General features: G+C 42.9%; 2 protein-coding genes across 3 annotated transcripts in view; both read right to left on the reverse strand.

Annotated features, from left to right (window-relative positions):
- Positions 1-4,640: 4,640 nt before the first annotated feature.
- Positions 4,641-16,495, reverse strand: LOC106805908 (zinc transporter ZIP1-like). Its single transcript, XM_014807680.1, has 2 exons — positions 16,372-16,495; positions 4,641-6,161 (listed from the first exon to the last, which is right to left on the reverse strand). Exon 2 carries the CDS (start codon positions 6,158-6,160, stop codon positions 4,853-4,855), a length of 1,308 nt encoding a protein of 435 aa, XP_014663166.1. The 5' UTR covers position 6,161; positions 16,372-16,495; the 3' UTR covers positions 4,641-4,852.
- Positions 7,698-16,814, reverse strand: part of LOC106805907 (embryonic stem cell-specific 5-hydroxymethylcytosine-binding protein-like) — a 13,967-nt gene continuing 4,850 nt past the window's right edge. For both annotated transcript variants that reach the window (XM_014807679.1, XM_014807678.1), the window contains exons 2-7: positions 12,339-12,476; positions 11,996-12,220; positions 11,095-11,638; positions 10,627-10,773; positions 8,599-8,717; positions 7,698-8,229 (exon numbers count right to left, since the gene is read on the reverse strand). In XM_014807679.1, coding sequence (XP_014663165.1) covers positions 8,007-8,229; positions 8,599-8,717; positions 10,627-10,773; positions 11,095-11,638; positions 11,996-12,153 — 1,191 coding nt within the window. In that variant the 5' untranslated portion in view covers positions 12,154-12,220; positions 12,339-12,476 and the 3' untranslated portion in view covers positions 7,698-8,006. The remainder of the gene's footprint in view (positions 8,230-8,598; positions 8,718-10,626; positions 10,774-11,094; positions 11,639-11,995; positions 12,221-12,338; positions 12,477-16,814) is intronic.

Raw genomic sequence — 16,814 nt, forward strand, 5'->3', positions numbered from 1 at the left:
GTGCGTGTGTGTGTGTGTGTGTGTGTGTATGTGTGTGTGTGTGTGCGTGAGTGTGTTTGGTGTGAGGGGCAAAGATTGCGCAGTCCCGGTTTTGCAGGCAGGTTTATCAGCGTGGGTTGGGGTGCTAGTGTCTCGTAACTTCATGTATATCGCTTGTTCTGTTGTTGAATGTGTTCAATATGAACTCTTATGACAGCTGTCCGTGTGCTATGTTGATTTATCTAGGGGACGGCAGAGATAAATAAGCACATCTTATGATTACACAGATCAGAAGATTTCGCGCAACACAGGGGCGTAGATAGCGGAGGGGGGGATGGGGGAAATGCATCCCCCCCCCTTATTGACGTGGGGGGATGGCGTGGTGTACAATCATCCCCCCCTACTTTCAGGAGGAAAATAAGGGATTAAAAATTTTCTGGGGGAGAACCTGCATACCCCCGCCTGTTTCTTACCACCCTCCTCGAAAACCTGCATTGGTCACTGTCGAGCGTGACAAATTGAGCACCCCTACTTCAAAAATCGTTCCGCGGCGCCTGTAGAGTACTGCTAACAAATATTATGATTATGAATATTTGTATGCATATCAAAAGTCAAATTTGAGTTCATCTGACAGGGGCGTAGATAGCGGGGGGATGGGGGTATATCTCGCCAACACTTATTGAGGTGGGGTGGCTTTCATCCCCCCTACTTTCAGGAAGAAAATGGGGAAAAACTTAATATTTTACAGACAATAAATACTGGATATTTATCTACAAATCCGTCATCGCTATTCATACTATCCTAATGTATTATTACAGAAATGGAACGTGACATAGGCCTACATCTCCTGTAAAATGGCTGTAACTCCGCTAACTCGTTCCAAAAATGACATTATTTTACTGAAACTCAGACGGTTAATTTTGGACGCATTCCCCATATACGATTTTAAATCACGAAAGTTAAATCCTTGCTTTATTCAAAATTAGAATAGACCTATTGAGAGTTGGGATATTGAATTTTCACGGGGATTGAATAGGAAAATTCAATTTCATCTTACTTTTTTTTTGGGGGGGGGATTGGGGTGCTGAGACCCGACCGGAAGTATATTTCCGATTTTGTATAAGGGGTGAAAATATGCGCTTTTTGGTTCAGATCTGGTTATTTTTCTCATATTTTTTGGCAGTTTTAACGTTCTCAGTAAAATATACGTTTTATCAAAATTTACAGGGGAGAGGATTCCAGTGCTGTAGTTGTCAACGGGAGGTCGGTAGCACGGGGCGGTCGCCCCCCCCCCACCTAGAATTTTCAGGGCAAAGGTATTTTAGCCTTGATAAGTCTGCACTGGTAACCCCAGTGAGGACATGTACATAGCACAGATTTGGTAGTAAGTATTTTAGTCTTTGGTGTCCCCAAAGGTAAAAATACTCGACTCAAGTGATGTTATTGACTCAATAACTATTCTTCATTAAAGTCTGTCTGATGATCGCGTAATCGTGAAACTCGGAGTAACAGCTAAAAGTGATGTCTTGTCTTTAATTTATCTACAGACTACAATTTATTACGCTCTGCAACTTAACGCATCGAGCACTCTACCGACAGTATAGACTCAAGCATCCAGACTTACTAATCCAAATCAAGTGTGTCTGACATGTCACCAAGATTTAACCTCCCTCAAACTTGCCTCAATTTAACTGAGGATCGAGTTACAATATTAAACATCAATGAGAATTTCTGCCTACCAATACCAAAGAGACACTATTATGATATAATATTAACTTGCTGTCATAGTCACTAGTACTTTTAAGACTATTAATGTGTGCAACTTGTGATACTGCAACAAAAAATATATTTGTGGTATTGTTTAATGCAAATTTGAATAATAATAACATTTCGTGTCATATGCGAGCAAGTCAATACAACGAGATTAACAGGTTATATTATACTGTTATCGAGAACCACATCAACTGTGATTTCTCACAAATTATATTTTAAACAAATGTTTGGAAACAGTCGTGAATCCAGTCAATGAATTACAATTTCTGGCTGTGAACGTACGAAATAATGCATATATGACAAATATTGTTCGTATAATGAATTTCTACATCTTGTATTTTAAATTGACTACGTCACGAATTTTCTATGGCGTATATTTGTAAAATTTTTGTTGCATTTTTTTTTTACATGAAAAGTAGTATACTAACGGGACTAAATGCAGGGGCTGATTCAGACCGTATTTGCCGTATTGGGAAATACGGTCTAGACTTCAAAGTGCCCTTCAAAATTTTGCGCTAAAAAATACAGAAAACAATTTGATGGAATTTGGCTATATTCTTTATTTGTTTTCTTTTTCTTCTGATTCATTGACAGGACTTGAAGGAAATCAAAATATTACATATGGTAACCAAACTAGCTTTAATATCTGAAAAAGAAGGAAAGTGCTTGAATCATTCTGCATTAATTGCTGGTATGCAAAGCGCAGGCAAAATGAAGCAGAAATAAAATTCCATAGCTATTTAGCTATTGCTGCTTGACTAAATGTGTGCTCAAATGGTGCTCATTTGGAGCACATAAATGTGCCCAGGAACCCTTGAAATTTTGAAATTTCCTGGGGGAGGCTCGCCAGACCCCACCCCAACATGTGCTTCCGCGCCTAACGGCGCCCACTGTGTGGTGGAGTGCCCTTTTTGGGGGATGTGCCCCTAAAATCTGGAAAAATACTGTCTAGCTTCAGCCCTGGATCCGCCCCTGAAATGTATCCTCAAATTCTTACCTGATAAGATTGTTTCTCAACTAGTTAAAAATCCAAAAAACCTGGGCAATTTGATATATTGATCACGACATTAAATGCTTGCTATGGGCTATGTATGAGTCACGAGTGTTTGTTCACATCGAACGGAATAGCAAAATAGGAAGTATAATGCAGCAATTTAACCATAAAAAATGAACAGAATCACTTGCATTTTGGGAAAAAGTGGACATAATTTTTTTACTTTTACTATTTACGGTGACGTAATCATTTTAAGATACATATGATATATGTATATTGTACAGGTTTGTGCACGGTACTCCTGTGCACAGTTATATATATATATAGAGAGATATTTGCGTGTAACCATTTACTATCCCGACACACATTAGTGATACAATTCATAATTTCAAAAACCGTAGTAACATTCACAAACCTATTAATTAGTTTAGTAGACAAAACAGATCAGCCAACAGAACATCACTCCTGTAACCAAAAGGAAGACTTAACCTGAGAAATTTATTGTCCAATTCAGACAGGGACATTTTTCAATGTCATTTCAACTGGATTGAACAAACACAGAAGTCTAGCAGTGGTCTATATGCACAGCATGAAGACGCTTTATCTCTGTTCTTATATTCCTTGCGATATAAGTTATAACTTCACCTATGCATTCACACCAATCTGTTGGCACATTAATAGACTACAGCTGAAACCCGATGGCTCACTCACTAGCGTGCACGATCATATGATCATATATATATATCAGGAGTAGATAATAGGGTATCTACTCCTATTATCTACTCCTGATATATACATATATATATATATAGCATATAAAGAAGGGTTCTATCTTCTTTATATTTTCTTCATCTATTATTCTTTATATGCTCTTGATTATATGCGATGATAGTAATGTGATTTTCTTAGGCAACTTGCCACCGGGAAAAACAAAACCTGTCATAATCAAGTAGTCAATATATATGGAGCCATGCACGTATATAACACGTTTGTATATATCTAGGCCATAAATTATTGCAATTAAAGTGAAACTACTATTACAAGAAGAAACTCATCTTCTAAAGCCACCTGCATGCACCTGTTCTTGGGTAAGATCTAAACCCATGCAAGCATATACATACACACCCATACTTGGCAATGACTTGTGTACAATTACATCAATAAATGTTTGCAGGTTTGTATATTTTCAAATAAATATATTATTACTATGTATATTTATGACAATAAGAGATGTCACATCTTTACAGTTCTTTACCTGTTTGCAACATATTGCAGCAGTACAACAAAGAAAACTGTCCCATAAGTCATGAGCAGAAGGAAGACACGAACAGTTTCAGTTGTTTTGTTGACAAACTGCACATATGCGCAAATTATGAGTAACACAAATTAAAGTTGATAAACCTCGCAACAAAAAGCCTATATACACCTACTGTGAGCATACTTGCACTATGCAAACATCACGAACTGTTCGCATTGAGCCAGAAATGTGCTCTAAAGATGACTATTTTGAATTACCCTGTCGGACACGGTTTTGGCGAAAATACAAATAAATTATGTTGAGCGAAGTGTCAGACGACGCTACATAGTAGCCCTACGCTAGCGCAAATAGTTCCTGGAACGAAAACACTATATTTGTTTCCTGATTGCATATGTAATGTAGATAACATGTGATTTAAACAAATTTCACAACTTCGTACCTGGTAAACATCGAACAATAAAGTATAACATGTGTTATCACAGAAAAGAACTGTTAATGCAGCACAACGTTCGCTCAGCTGTGTACCAGATGTGTAACACTGTAAACATCCTGTGGTGCTACTTTCGTAACTTTCGTTTAGATTTTATGAAGAAATGTTGTAAGTAAAGTAGCAATACAAATAGGTTGTAGTAAATTTTTGCAACATAGGCGAGCTCACAGTTGGTATATATATATGCATCTAGCTGTGAGGTTTATCCACTTTAAACAAAACAGCCACTGACTTAATTATCAGAAAGACAACACAGGCCGAAATTCTACTGGATCACACGAGCAAAGCATATCACGAGTGGCCATCGACCGAGGCCATGAGGGCAACAATAGGCACTTGTCGTCGTTTCCTGCGCTCACTACACGGGCTCGGCGCCCCGGTAGCAGGTGGGACGCACGACATTGGAGTGCAGCATCAGCAGGCCGCAGACAGCGCTGAATCCCGCGATCATGCTCAGCACCTTCAGCAGCCGATCCTGACTCGAGTTCATCTCGTGCGGCAGCACCTCGAAGAAGGTCACGTAGAGGAACGTTCCGCACGCGATGCCCTGCAGCAGCCCCGCGGCGAGCGCCGTGCTCTGGCTGCTGTCGCTGCCGTCCGTGATGCCCATCCCGATCGCGATCCCGATCGGCGACGTCACCGAGAAGACGACGTCCGAGCGGATGGTACCGAACATCGACAGGTCGCTCTGGATCAGGTTGAGGCCGAGGCTGAACGCGAGCACGCACTTGTGCAGGATCAGCGCCGTGAAGATGTCGAGCACGCTCTCGGCGGTCGACTGCAGGCCGACGGCGAGGCCCTCGAAGACGGAGTGCACGGAGAGCGCGAGCACGAGGATCATCGAGCGGCTGAACGAGCGCACGTCGTCGTTGCCTGCCTCGTCGTCCGCCTTCAGGTGACTGTTCATCTCCACCGAGCTGTAGAAGACGTTGTCGGTGGCGTTGGTGTCGGGGTGCGGCTGGTCGCTGATGCCGACGATGCTCGGGCGGCAGCAGCGGTTCCTGCAGCCGCGCGGGCACGCTCCGTTGTTTTGTGCATCGCCGAGCAGCGGCGTGGCTGCGTCTGCGTGCTGCGCCTGCGGAGGCGGAACGACTAACATTGAGGGCGTTCTCGCGCCGGCCACCGTCGCCCCGTCGTGCATCGCCCCGTCCTCGCTGTGGTTGTACTCTTCCTGGATGTTACTCATGAGAGCCTTCCTGGAGAGTGGCGGCGTCGGCGTCGGCGGGGCGCGGTACGACAGCAGGCTGCGGCGCGGCTTCGCTCTCTGCGACTGACGGTGGGAGTGGCCGTGCTGGTGGCTGCCGGTCTCCGCCGTCGCGCCGCTCTCCCTGCACGACAGCGTGATCTGCTCGATTATCAGCACGAGGAAGAAGCCAAACGACATCACAAACTCGGCGATCGGGAACGACGAGAACCAGTTCATGCTGTCGAAGACCTGGCTGAGCTTGTCGCGCACGTCCGGGAAGAGGTCGAGCAGACAGGTGGCCATGAACACGCCGCCGGCGAAGCAGCTGAGCAAGCCGACCGAGCGCATGAGCGGGCTGTGCTTCGAGAAGTTCATGTTGCGCCTAGCGAGCGACACGAACAGCAGCGGCGCCGTGCTGAAGAGAAACGTGCAGACGAGCATCGCGACGAGGACTATCGCCTTCAGAGCTTCTAAGTGCATCCTGAAACACGTTTGTCGGGATTTAGGCATTGCTAATGCGCTCAGATTGGTCTGATCGCGCGTCGCGTAGCCACATACAGTACACGACGCATTGCGCCGACTGACAATTCAACATCCATCCCCTGGAATGGATAGGTGCCAGCATCTTCAAGCACCAAGGTTGCCAGCAGCATCAACAACTAATTCCTGCTGGAAATAGTTTCTCGTGTTTGTCATTACAGTGCTCAAAATAAGAAAAAAAAAATATGGTTGTCCTGCGGACAACCCAGACATCAAATCAGGTTGTCCGCAACAATTTCTGGTTGTCCCCAAAAATATCCCCAAATCTCCTATTTTCAATCACATAATAATATGGTCAGAAAACACCCAAAAACATACTGTAGGAGCGATATCTTTAAATTTATTTTATTTCAACCTGTAAACTTAATACTTAATTTGCATGAATCAGGGCGGTCATCGTGACTAGTTAATCTTCTTTTGCACGAGTCTTAACATTAGCACAATTTTTTGGTTTATAAAAATGCAAGACATCGGGTTTTAGGGTATTCACTCATACTTAATGAGTCACATTGCAATAATATTATTATACATCAATTGGGCCGATTATGATCAGATCATTCAGATGTATAATAATATTATTGCAGTATGACTCATATGACTGGATACTAAATGACATTGGCTACAAGTATCACTACCCATTAATGATTAATCAATATGTCAGATTATATGTCTTGATCTTTATACAAAGGTTCGATACATAACGACAAGTAGCACTAAAGCTACGTGACTCTGTTATTGTTTATTTCGTACATTTTGCAGACAAGCAGTCATCTCACATCAATGTTATTTCTATTATTACTTATTATTTCGGTTACCGTATAAACAAAACCGAAAGCAATTCGGATTATGAATTAAAGTAAAGAAAGTTCTCTGCAATAGTGATAATGATTATAATAATGTTAATAATTACACTAACATGATTAATCTAAATTTAATAATGAAATTTACATGCAAGTAAAGAAATAAATGAATATAAAAATATAAAATAACTAATAAAAATAAACTAATAAATACAGTGAGATAAAATGTCAATATTGTATCCTCAACATATAATCAAAACCCAAAAGAATTTAGATACAATATTTCTAACGTTTATTCGTTGACCGCCATGACCGTTACCAACTACCCGACGCTGTGGCTCGGTAGGTGGCGACACCGTCTGTTCGCGCGGTCGCCATGGTTTCGTTTGCAGGGCCGTGTAGTCTGACCCTTGAATACTAAATGACTCTTATATCCGTTGTTTATAACCAGGGCTGTAGGCTGAGCAAATTCCTGGGGAGCAAAATTTCGTGACTGAACTGTGTAATGATGAGCGACGGGCGCAGCTCTTGATCGACGTCCATGGTGTGGTAGGGATGGGTCTGAGACAAGGCTTTCACGGATAAGTGACCAAAAACATCCCGTTAGGGTTATTTACGATTATTAGCTAAGCTTATTTTTTAATTTTGCTCCAAAATCTAAAATTCCCCCCCCCCACAGGCTACGGCCCTGATAACATACAGAATTTAGATATTACCCTACATGTTATTTATTTACTAATAGAGCACAATACATTTAGGGAGGATGATGCAAAATAAGTTGCTGCTATATAAGCTGGAAAGTGTGATAACCCAATGATCGAAAAAACCCACAATTGTTGGCATAGAACAATTTTTAAACTGCGAGTAGTGTACTAAAGAAAAAAACACAGAGGATTGAAAAATGCCATCATATGAAGCACAACGGCTGACCTGTGAATGAACTCTATGATGCATATTGATGCTGCTCACATATAAAACGCAGCACGCTACTCTAACTTGGGTTTCTTCTCTGCAGCACTAACGGTCGCGACGTCTGTATCAGCTTCACACTTCCTTTTACCTTTCTGCAGCCAAGACATGAGAGGCGTTGTAGACGATTGCTGTTTCTTTACCCCCCGACTGGGTGACGTCTGACCTTCCCTTGCCTGGCCTTGCGGTTTCGCCTTTGCGAGCCAAGATTCCAGACGGCCAGGAACGCGTTTGGCTTTTCTGCGATACACGAAATAAAATACACTTGTCACGTTCAACGTTAGAGGCGACGTGGATGCAGCTGTTACTACACGTAGCATGAAAGCATTCTCTATCATCTCTACCATCCAAGAGTCCATAATAGAGAGTCACTATGGACTGTCTCAATTATGGACTCTTGTTCTGTATACATCCAGTGAAATCAGGAGTATCTCCTTTAATCTCCTCATTGCACCACAATATTTAAAGAAAATTTTGGAAAGCAAGACACACCTGGAGTGTTTTACCTGTGTGTATCCACACTGTCCTACCTGCCATTACAGCAATGAACACGTTTACAATGGGTGACAGCGCGCGTGTAAGGCAGATATCGTGTCCACTTGCACTTACTCCTCCGCCATTCCCAACGGCTGCACACACTCGGACGAGTTGTTCCTTGAATTGTTCACTACTGTGGTTACTCGGTGCCAGGCCAACATCTCGTCAGTGGATCGGCACAACCCTGCCGCCTATGAAGGTAAAGTTACATATCTCTATATATATAATAATATATATATATATCTAATATATATTTGAGTTCGTATGTATGTATGTATGTATAATGACTCATATGACTGGATACTAAATGACATTGGCTACAAGTATCACTACCCATTAATGATTAATCAATATGTCAGATTATATGTCTTGATCTTTAAAGGGATAATAGACTCTAGGATTTTACTGCAATCAACGGTACTTACTGTATAACAAATCGCCTATACCCATACGTATTTTTTACCAGATACCTAATTTAATTGTTCCAATTAATTACACATCAACGCTACGAAATTTGAACGACACCATGACACCCGCGACCGTGCTGCCACCCCGAAAAAGTTGCGTATTTGACAATTAATTTTGCATGTTACAGACCGAGGGCTAATCACAAAAGTGTAATTATATTTATACCTAAATGCTATTTAACTGAACGATATTCATTTTAGGGCAAATTTATCCATATTATAACTGAAACTATATGACATATGTCGTTTATAAGATATTACAATCCTTTTGCTTTTAAATTAATAAATAAGAAACACCCTTGGTCTGTAGCCCTAGGCTGAAGTGGTTTTGCGCAACTTATCAGATTGTGCGCTTTGAGTGGCGCCACCGTCGTTGTAATAAAACTGTAGTTGTTAGTTTTAAAACATTTTTTAATAATATTTCTAATGGTGATTGAACCATGAAACTTTTTATGTAGCGATAATTTTAACCGAAATTAACTGAAAATAACCCTAGAACCTAAAGTAAACGATCACTTTAATACTCTCATTCAGCATTCAGTATTTAATATTACATATACATTTGTAGCAGTATATCTCTAACTCATATACATTTCAATTTTGACTGTATCATGTATGTAATGTTTTAAGTGCTCAATTAGCAACACATTTACACTTCTATTCTAACAAAGGAAAGATCAACACATCAAGCATCACTGGGAGGCTTGCTGCAGGAGGTCCTGTGTGTTGAGGGCAGGCCCATCATTGTCAGATAGTCCTTCATCATCATCTGATCTAGCAGGATCATCAGATGGGTCACGAGTGTGGACATTGCTAGTTCGTCTCCTCTTGCAGGCTTCCCACCAGTGCTGAATGGCAGTAGTTGGTCAATGCGGTGTGCCTCGCTGGGAGATTGGACATCGATGCAACACTCGGCGAGCTAATCTTTGACCTATTTACAGCTGGTATGCCCCCCGCACGCACGCCCACCGCAATCAGCAGCAGCTCCAGCTCCAATCTCCCAGCGAGCCACACCGCATCGCCGAGGGCACAAGAGTGCGCAAGAGTCGTTAGTAGCTGCCTAGAGAGTATGTTGACATATAGAGGGTTCCGCAACATATATATATATATAAGTGTCAGTGTGCACACACTACACGCCGTAATTATCGGCAATACAAGGCGAAAGAGAGTAGAGAAACATTGGTAGTAAATACATTTCGTGTTTGTTCAGCATTGCTTTTTTATTGAAAATGCTCCAAACGTCTGTGGTCCGCCTGGTCTCTCGTCACTTTACCTTGTGTTGTGATTACGCTAGGCAGCCTAAAAACGCTGTGTGGCTCTCTCTGATACCGATTGCTGCAGTTGACAACACCTCAGGAGAGCGGCATTGTGATGGATTTGCTTAATAGACGAATAAAATGAGCAGAGGTGCGTTGCTCAATGTACTTGTACAGTGCCTGAACTGGTTTCTGGAACCCTAATGGCCGGCGGTGTTGCATTGTGGGTAATATGCAAAATCGCGGAACCCTCTATAAAATGCCAATACACTTGCAACTAGCACTCATTAATGTGTGCGGACACACCCACACACGCACATGCAGAAGCACACATACACGTACCACACACATAACGCTGAGGTAACTACCATACAAACCTTGCTAGCAGGCACGCTACTGAAGTCCAGCCACGCTTCAACCTCTTCCTCACTGCTTAGTATCGCCGGGATTCGATGATGAATGTTCCGGAACCTTGGCGGTGAATCTACAGTTATCACGCTGTACGTGTACAGTGGGTCGCCTCCCTGCAAAAACACAGGCATGGAAGGATACGACCAGGGACGAACAATGATGAATTTGTCATTATTCGCCCCTGATACTACATATCCTACACAAGGCATCCATGCTTCAGTTGCTTTACGGCTCCACATATAATAATCACTAGTATGAGAAATGCGAATGATTACACACCTATAACCCTGACGCGATCAAGAATCACATGAAAAGGGAGTTCTATAACAGTGCTGAGGTTAGGGTGAGAGTGACTAGACCGATGAGAAATAAAATGTTGTAATTAAGAGATAAGCCCTACCGACACGTGGGTAGTTGTACGACACCACACTTACATTGGGAGGATGCCATACGTCAAACACACCGGCCATTGTGAGGAGGCGTCGTCGTTCGCCACAACATTTTTCCGGGTCAGATTTCACGCGTTCGTACATTTGCTTGTCCGTCTGTTCTCCCTCCGACTTTTCTGACTGTGGCGGTTCCTGTTTAATGTTTACCGACTCTGTCGCTTCCTTCTTAACCTTATTTGATTGTGGTGACTCCTGTTTCACGTTTTTTAATTGTGTTCGTTCTTCTTCGATGTTTTCGGAATGTGGCGGATTCTGTTCAACGTTTTCTAACCGTGACGTTTCCTCTTTAAGTTTTTCCGACAGTGATGGTTCCACTTTAATATTCACTAACTCTGCTGGCTGGCCCTCGTTCTTGCCTGACTGTAAAGGTTCCTCTTTCTCATCTTCTACTTCTGCTAGTTTCATTTCAATACGACTGATATCATCTGTTGTGGACTTTTCTGTAGCACAGAAAGACTCGGGAGAATTTACTTTGAAGTAAACAAAGTAAGGCTGCTTGGGGGTTGTGTCCCTTTTCCACTCGTAGAATCTGCAGTGAGCAGAAACAAATTACATGAGAAATATGAATTTATGCACTTCTGATATAATGATATAATACCTTGGGTATCTCATATCCAACCACACATGCATATATCAACCACGCATGCAGCAGTATAAAGACAAACAGTTCAAGACATATATGAGTGGCAGATACTATCAAAGCCCCAAGGACACATAAATCTACAAATATACAGGCTACTGTGTGTGGTAACAAAGTTGCCAGTCTTCAAATTAGAATAAAAGAATAACATAAACCTAAATAATAACAATAATAACAGTACCGGTATGTACAATAATAGAAAGAATAAGAGTAGAAAGGTTTTATTAGTGTTTTACAAGTGCATACCCGTCTGCCAGCACGACACATCGTCGACCTTTCTGCAGGGGATTGCGAAATGACGGTTTCTGAAGCATGCTTTCGCTTCTGCAGTTGTTCAGGCTGAGGCCAACAGTCTTTGGGTCACCCTTGTGCCACGATGGCACCAGACCCCAGCACATTGGCATCACAATTCGCTCCAGCACTGGTTCAGCCGACTTCACTTGAAAATGTTTGCCAGATACCAACACCGGGCTGTGAAAATACGCGATAGACAATGTATTATGTTCGCACACTGACACAAATATACATGGGTACGTATATATTTTAGGAAAGAGGGGTTTTTTACTCTGTATTTACTGTAGTAACTCACGTATAACAGGTTGGGGCTATGTTGTAAGAAGCATTATATTCTCCACCATTAGGTGCATCTTTCCAAGCAGGCTCTTTCCATGTGTCGTCTTTTCCTTTGTATCTACAGATCTTGCAGATATTTTTAGGATCCAATGTACTGAAAAGATTTTTAATAAGAAATTAATCAAATAGTCTCTTCATTTACTTAAAGCCAAACAAAAGTTGTGTTTTCAGTTAACAGACCACCTTCATTCACTTGCCATGGTTGGTAACGATTCCATGCAGTCTGTAGTTCCCGGAGTTACTATCCCGGCGTGGTTGTGTGAGACATGCCGACAGGGGGATGGTGTTGTCATCCGGTGTGTTCTCCTCTTCCAGGGTTGTTTTCTGATAATGCTACCTCACCTTGTTTGAGTGCTTAGGAGTGGTGTAGCTAAGGCTGGACTGGTTCCCAGGTGCGTTTGAGCCGCTAGGGCCAAGCGCAACTCTGGGCATCCGGAGCTCCGTGGGGGGCCAGGATGACAAGTCTCTCGCCAGCCGCTTGTTTCGGGCGGGCGCATAGGGGCTCTTGCGGTTCCTGACCTGTATTAACGCAGACGTGGGAGCCAGGTGGCCGGCGTTGCGAGGTAGGGGCAAGGTGCGGGTTCCATACTGCTACGTTCCCGTGTTGTTCGGCCAAGCGACAACCCCCTATGGTCCGTGGAATGTTGAACCGTACTGATTCGAGCAGTGGCTGTTGGAGGCATCCGAGGTAGTTGCATCACGTGTGTTCTCTAGCCGGCTGGTACCGCGCTACTCACCCACAGGCATTCAGATTTATTACCCTTGATCGGAACGAGTTTGGGGCTTGTTCTCCATTAGAGTGTCGGAGTTTGAGCCAGATTCCGGGGTTTTGTAGTGAAACTCCAGAATCCGCACCATTTGATGGTCGAGGGAGTGGTTTGTAAACTCCAACGTATTTCACGAGCTGGGAACTGATAGGGTTTCAGGCCTATAGGGGGAAGGCTGATATTGCTTGTGTTCACATGTTACGTAGCACGTTATGAGTGTGTTTCAGGTCATTTCAGGTCAGGCAGGGAGCGAGACGGCGAGCAGAAGATGGGTATCTGAGAGAGTCCTGATTGTCCTGTAAAGGTAATGGGGGAGAAAACGAGGTGAGTTGCACAAGGCACTGTGGTTGTGAATCACCATGCACCCATTTGGATTGACCGTGAGGGTCGAGTGTTGTCGACGGTGATAGTCTTGCGCCTGCGCAGACATGCACGGCTAAAAACTAATGGGCGCATTGCCTCCATGTTTACTGTTGCAGCCGTGCGGCAGATGTCCTGGGCAGACATGGCGGCCGTCCCGGTTGGCGAGAAGAACCAGCCACCCGGAAATGAGCACCCGGACGGCGGAGCGGAGGCCCAGAAGACGGCGTCGATGGTGCATTTTTCAAGACTAGAACTTCCAAACTGGGTTTATTCCAAACACGAACCTTTCTCCGCTATCCTGGGATTTACTATGTATCACAAATACAATACTGTGGATTAAACTAATATAACCTGTTACAAAATTTCAAAGCGACAAGTGGCGATATTTCAAGCGCCGTTTCTGTTGACCTGTGACGTACGCATTCCCAATGCGCATTATAGCGTTCGGCTAACTTCGGCTCCAAGATCGAATGCATCATGGGATGCCTGCTGTCAGTGATGACGTCACCAGAGCCAGCATGTCAGGCAACACAGGAGCCGAAGTTAGCCGAATTCTATGCGCATTGGGAATGCGTACGTCACAGGTCAACAGAAATGGCGCTCGAAATATCGCCGCTCGTCGCTTCGAAATTTTGTAACACTTACAGGTTATATTAGTTTAATACAGAGTATTGTGATACCTAGTAAGTCCCAGGATAGCGGAGAAACGTTCGTGTTCAGAATAAACCCAGTTTGGAAGTTCTAGTCTCGAAAAACGCACCATAAAACCTCCCCGAGTGAATCACTCAGGGGCTCCTCCAAAGAAAAGATTAGGCTCGCGTTGTAACCCTACTCTTGTTGGGTTACATTATTAAAAGTGAAACGGAACAATTAAACAAAACAAAACCAATGGTAATTATTACATTGGTATCTACCTTAGTGGTACCCGGTCCCTGTACAGTGTACAGTTAGTGGCATTTATAAATTATAAAATGAAAACCATTGCATTGGGTCAAGTCACCACAATGAACTAGGGTTTACAAATACTAGAGTAATAGTTAGTGATGGGAATTAGCTGGAATTTCATAATCGATTATCGGTTTCCCTTAACCGATCGATAATCGATTAATAATAGCATAGATTTAATTTAATCTTACTTTTTATATATACAATTATACATAGCATTCAATGTTATCATGTTTTATGATCATGTATTAACTCTGTGAAGGTTGCTGTATGTATATCAATGTCTGTTCCTATACAGTATTTAATCAACTTAAAAAGACATGGTTTAAATGCCTTTATTAAAACATTAAAAGCTTTAAACAAACATGATCAAGACTTGTTCTTTATTATAGTAAGTATAAGTTGTTTGTGTTCTCATAGTGTAGGCTGTGTAGCCGAGTTAATGTCCTGCCAATGGAATATCCTCTCCAACACAATGTAACAAACAATACGGAGAGTAGAATCTCATCTACGGATAACAGCTGTGGGACAGTGTCAAACCAAAACAAAGACACTGTCCAATTTGTCCATGTCTAAAAGTACACTAGTACAGCTCTGCAATCGAGTTTGCTCGTAGCTACGGATGTGTTTCTGTCAACGCTACTCTCGTAGTGCTCATTAACATTAGTCGTAAGTGTTATCGTAGCATTAACATTAACATTAACTTTACAATGTTTCTGACAACGGGCCCCTGCAGGACTTGTGCTCTACTTGTCATATCAATTCACACATCGTCAGTACAGTTCCTTGTTTGTTTGTTTTGACATTTCCGATAATCGATTATCGAATTTGAGACTATAATCGATCGATTTTCGATTATAATCGATCATCAGGACATCACTAGTATTAGTAATAGTAATAGTAATACTAATAGTAATACTAATAGTACTGCTGATAGGGTCATTGTCCCCCAGGGTACTGCCGGAACGTGCCCCGAGTACAGTCCGGTATACCGGAACGTACCCTGGTACTAAATACTACTATCTAATATGCCGGACCGTACCTCGCCTACTCCACTAAACGAGTCTAGGGAGTCGCCTACGCCTACTACCTAACTCTAACCCTAACCCTAACACTAACCCTAACCATATTAGCTAGATAGTTACCAGGGTACGTTCCGGCAGTACCCTGGGGGACATAGACCCTATCAGCAATAGTACTAGTGTAGTGGTACTGGTACCTACCGGTACTACTACTACTAGTACTACTGCTGAGAGGGTCTATGTCCCCCGGGGTACTGCCGGAACGTACCCTGGTACTATCTAACCGAACCGTACCTCGCCTACTCCACTAACGAGTCTAGGGAGTCGCCTACACCTACTCCCTAACCCGAACCCGAACCATAACCCTAATCGTAACCCTAACCCTAATCCTAACCCTAACGATATCAAATAGTTACCAGGGTACGTTCCGGTATACCGGACCGTCCCCAGGGTACGTTCCGGCAGTAACCTGGGGGACATAGACCCTATGAGCAGTACTACTACTAGTAGTAGTACTAGTTAGTAATAGTACTAGTAGTACGTAATCATATTAAAGACATACGGTAATAAAACGGTTCCAAATGAACTTTTATTTTACACGGATATAACCTACATCTTTCCTATGATCTTTCCAACCAGCAATATAAATCTTTGAATCTATTTAATATCGCGAAGGACCTTGAACAAATTCGAGGTCGGATTTACGTTTTAACTTTTAGATCGGATACCTAGGCTAGTACTAGTAGTACTAGTACTAGTAGTAGTAGTAGTAGTAGTACTGGTAGTAGTACTAGTACTAGTAGTAGTAGTAGTAGTAGTAGTAGAGCCGAGGCCCGCCGGGCCTATTCCTGAAACCCGCTCTTCTAATTGGCAATTATATTGTTATACTTACTTTTCTGAATTATGTCTATGAATAATTACGCTTTAATGGAGCTGTTAAACAAATCCCACGGCTGAAGACTGGAGTAATAAGACGCAGGTACAACACGACCCGAAACTTGGACACGGGCATAGACTTCGGTAAGTGTCATAATGGTTAGACTGGTACCCGTTCCTTCTCACAAGCTCGACATAGGGTGTCGAGCTTATGAGAAGGTACCGGTATCAGTCTACATAAGGGTCAGAGGTTAGGACGTGATTTCCGGAAGTTCACATGGCACTTCAAACTGCTAGACTGGTACTCGCTCCCACCTCGATTACTCGATTACCCATCGAGTAACTAAGCCGAGAGGTGAGACCAGGTACCAGTCTATTGAAACTGCATGCAGAGCCCCCTTCGTACCTACAAGTCATAGTATCACCAAAGATCGTAGAGTGACCACTCATAACCACTCA

This window comes from Priapulus caudatus, unplaced genomic scaffold, assembly GCF_000485595.1.
Source record: "Priapulus caudatus unplaced genomic scaffold, Priapulus_caudatus-5.0.1 Scaffold132, whole genome shotgun sequence".
In the NCBI taxonomy this organism is placed as follows: domain Eukaryota; kingdom Metazoa; phylum Priapulida; class Priapulimorpha; order Priapulimorphida; family Priapulidae; genus Priapulus; species Priapulus caudatus.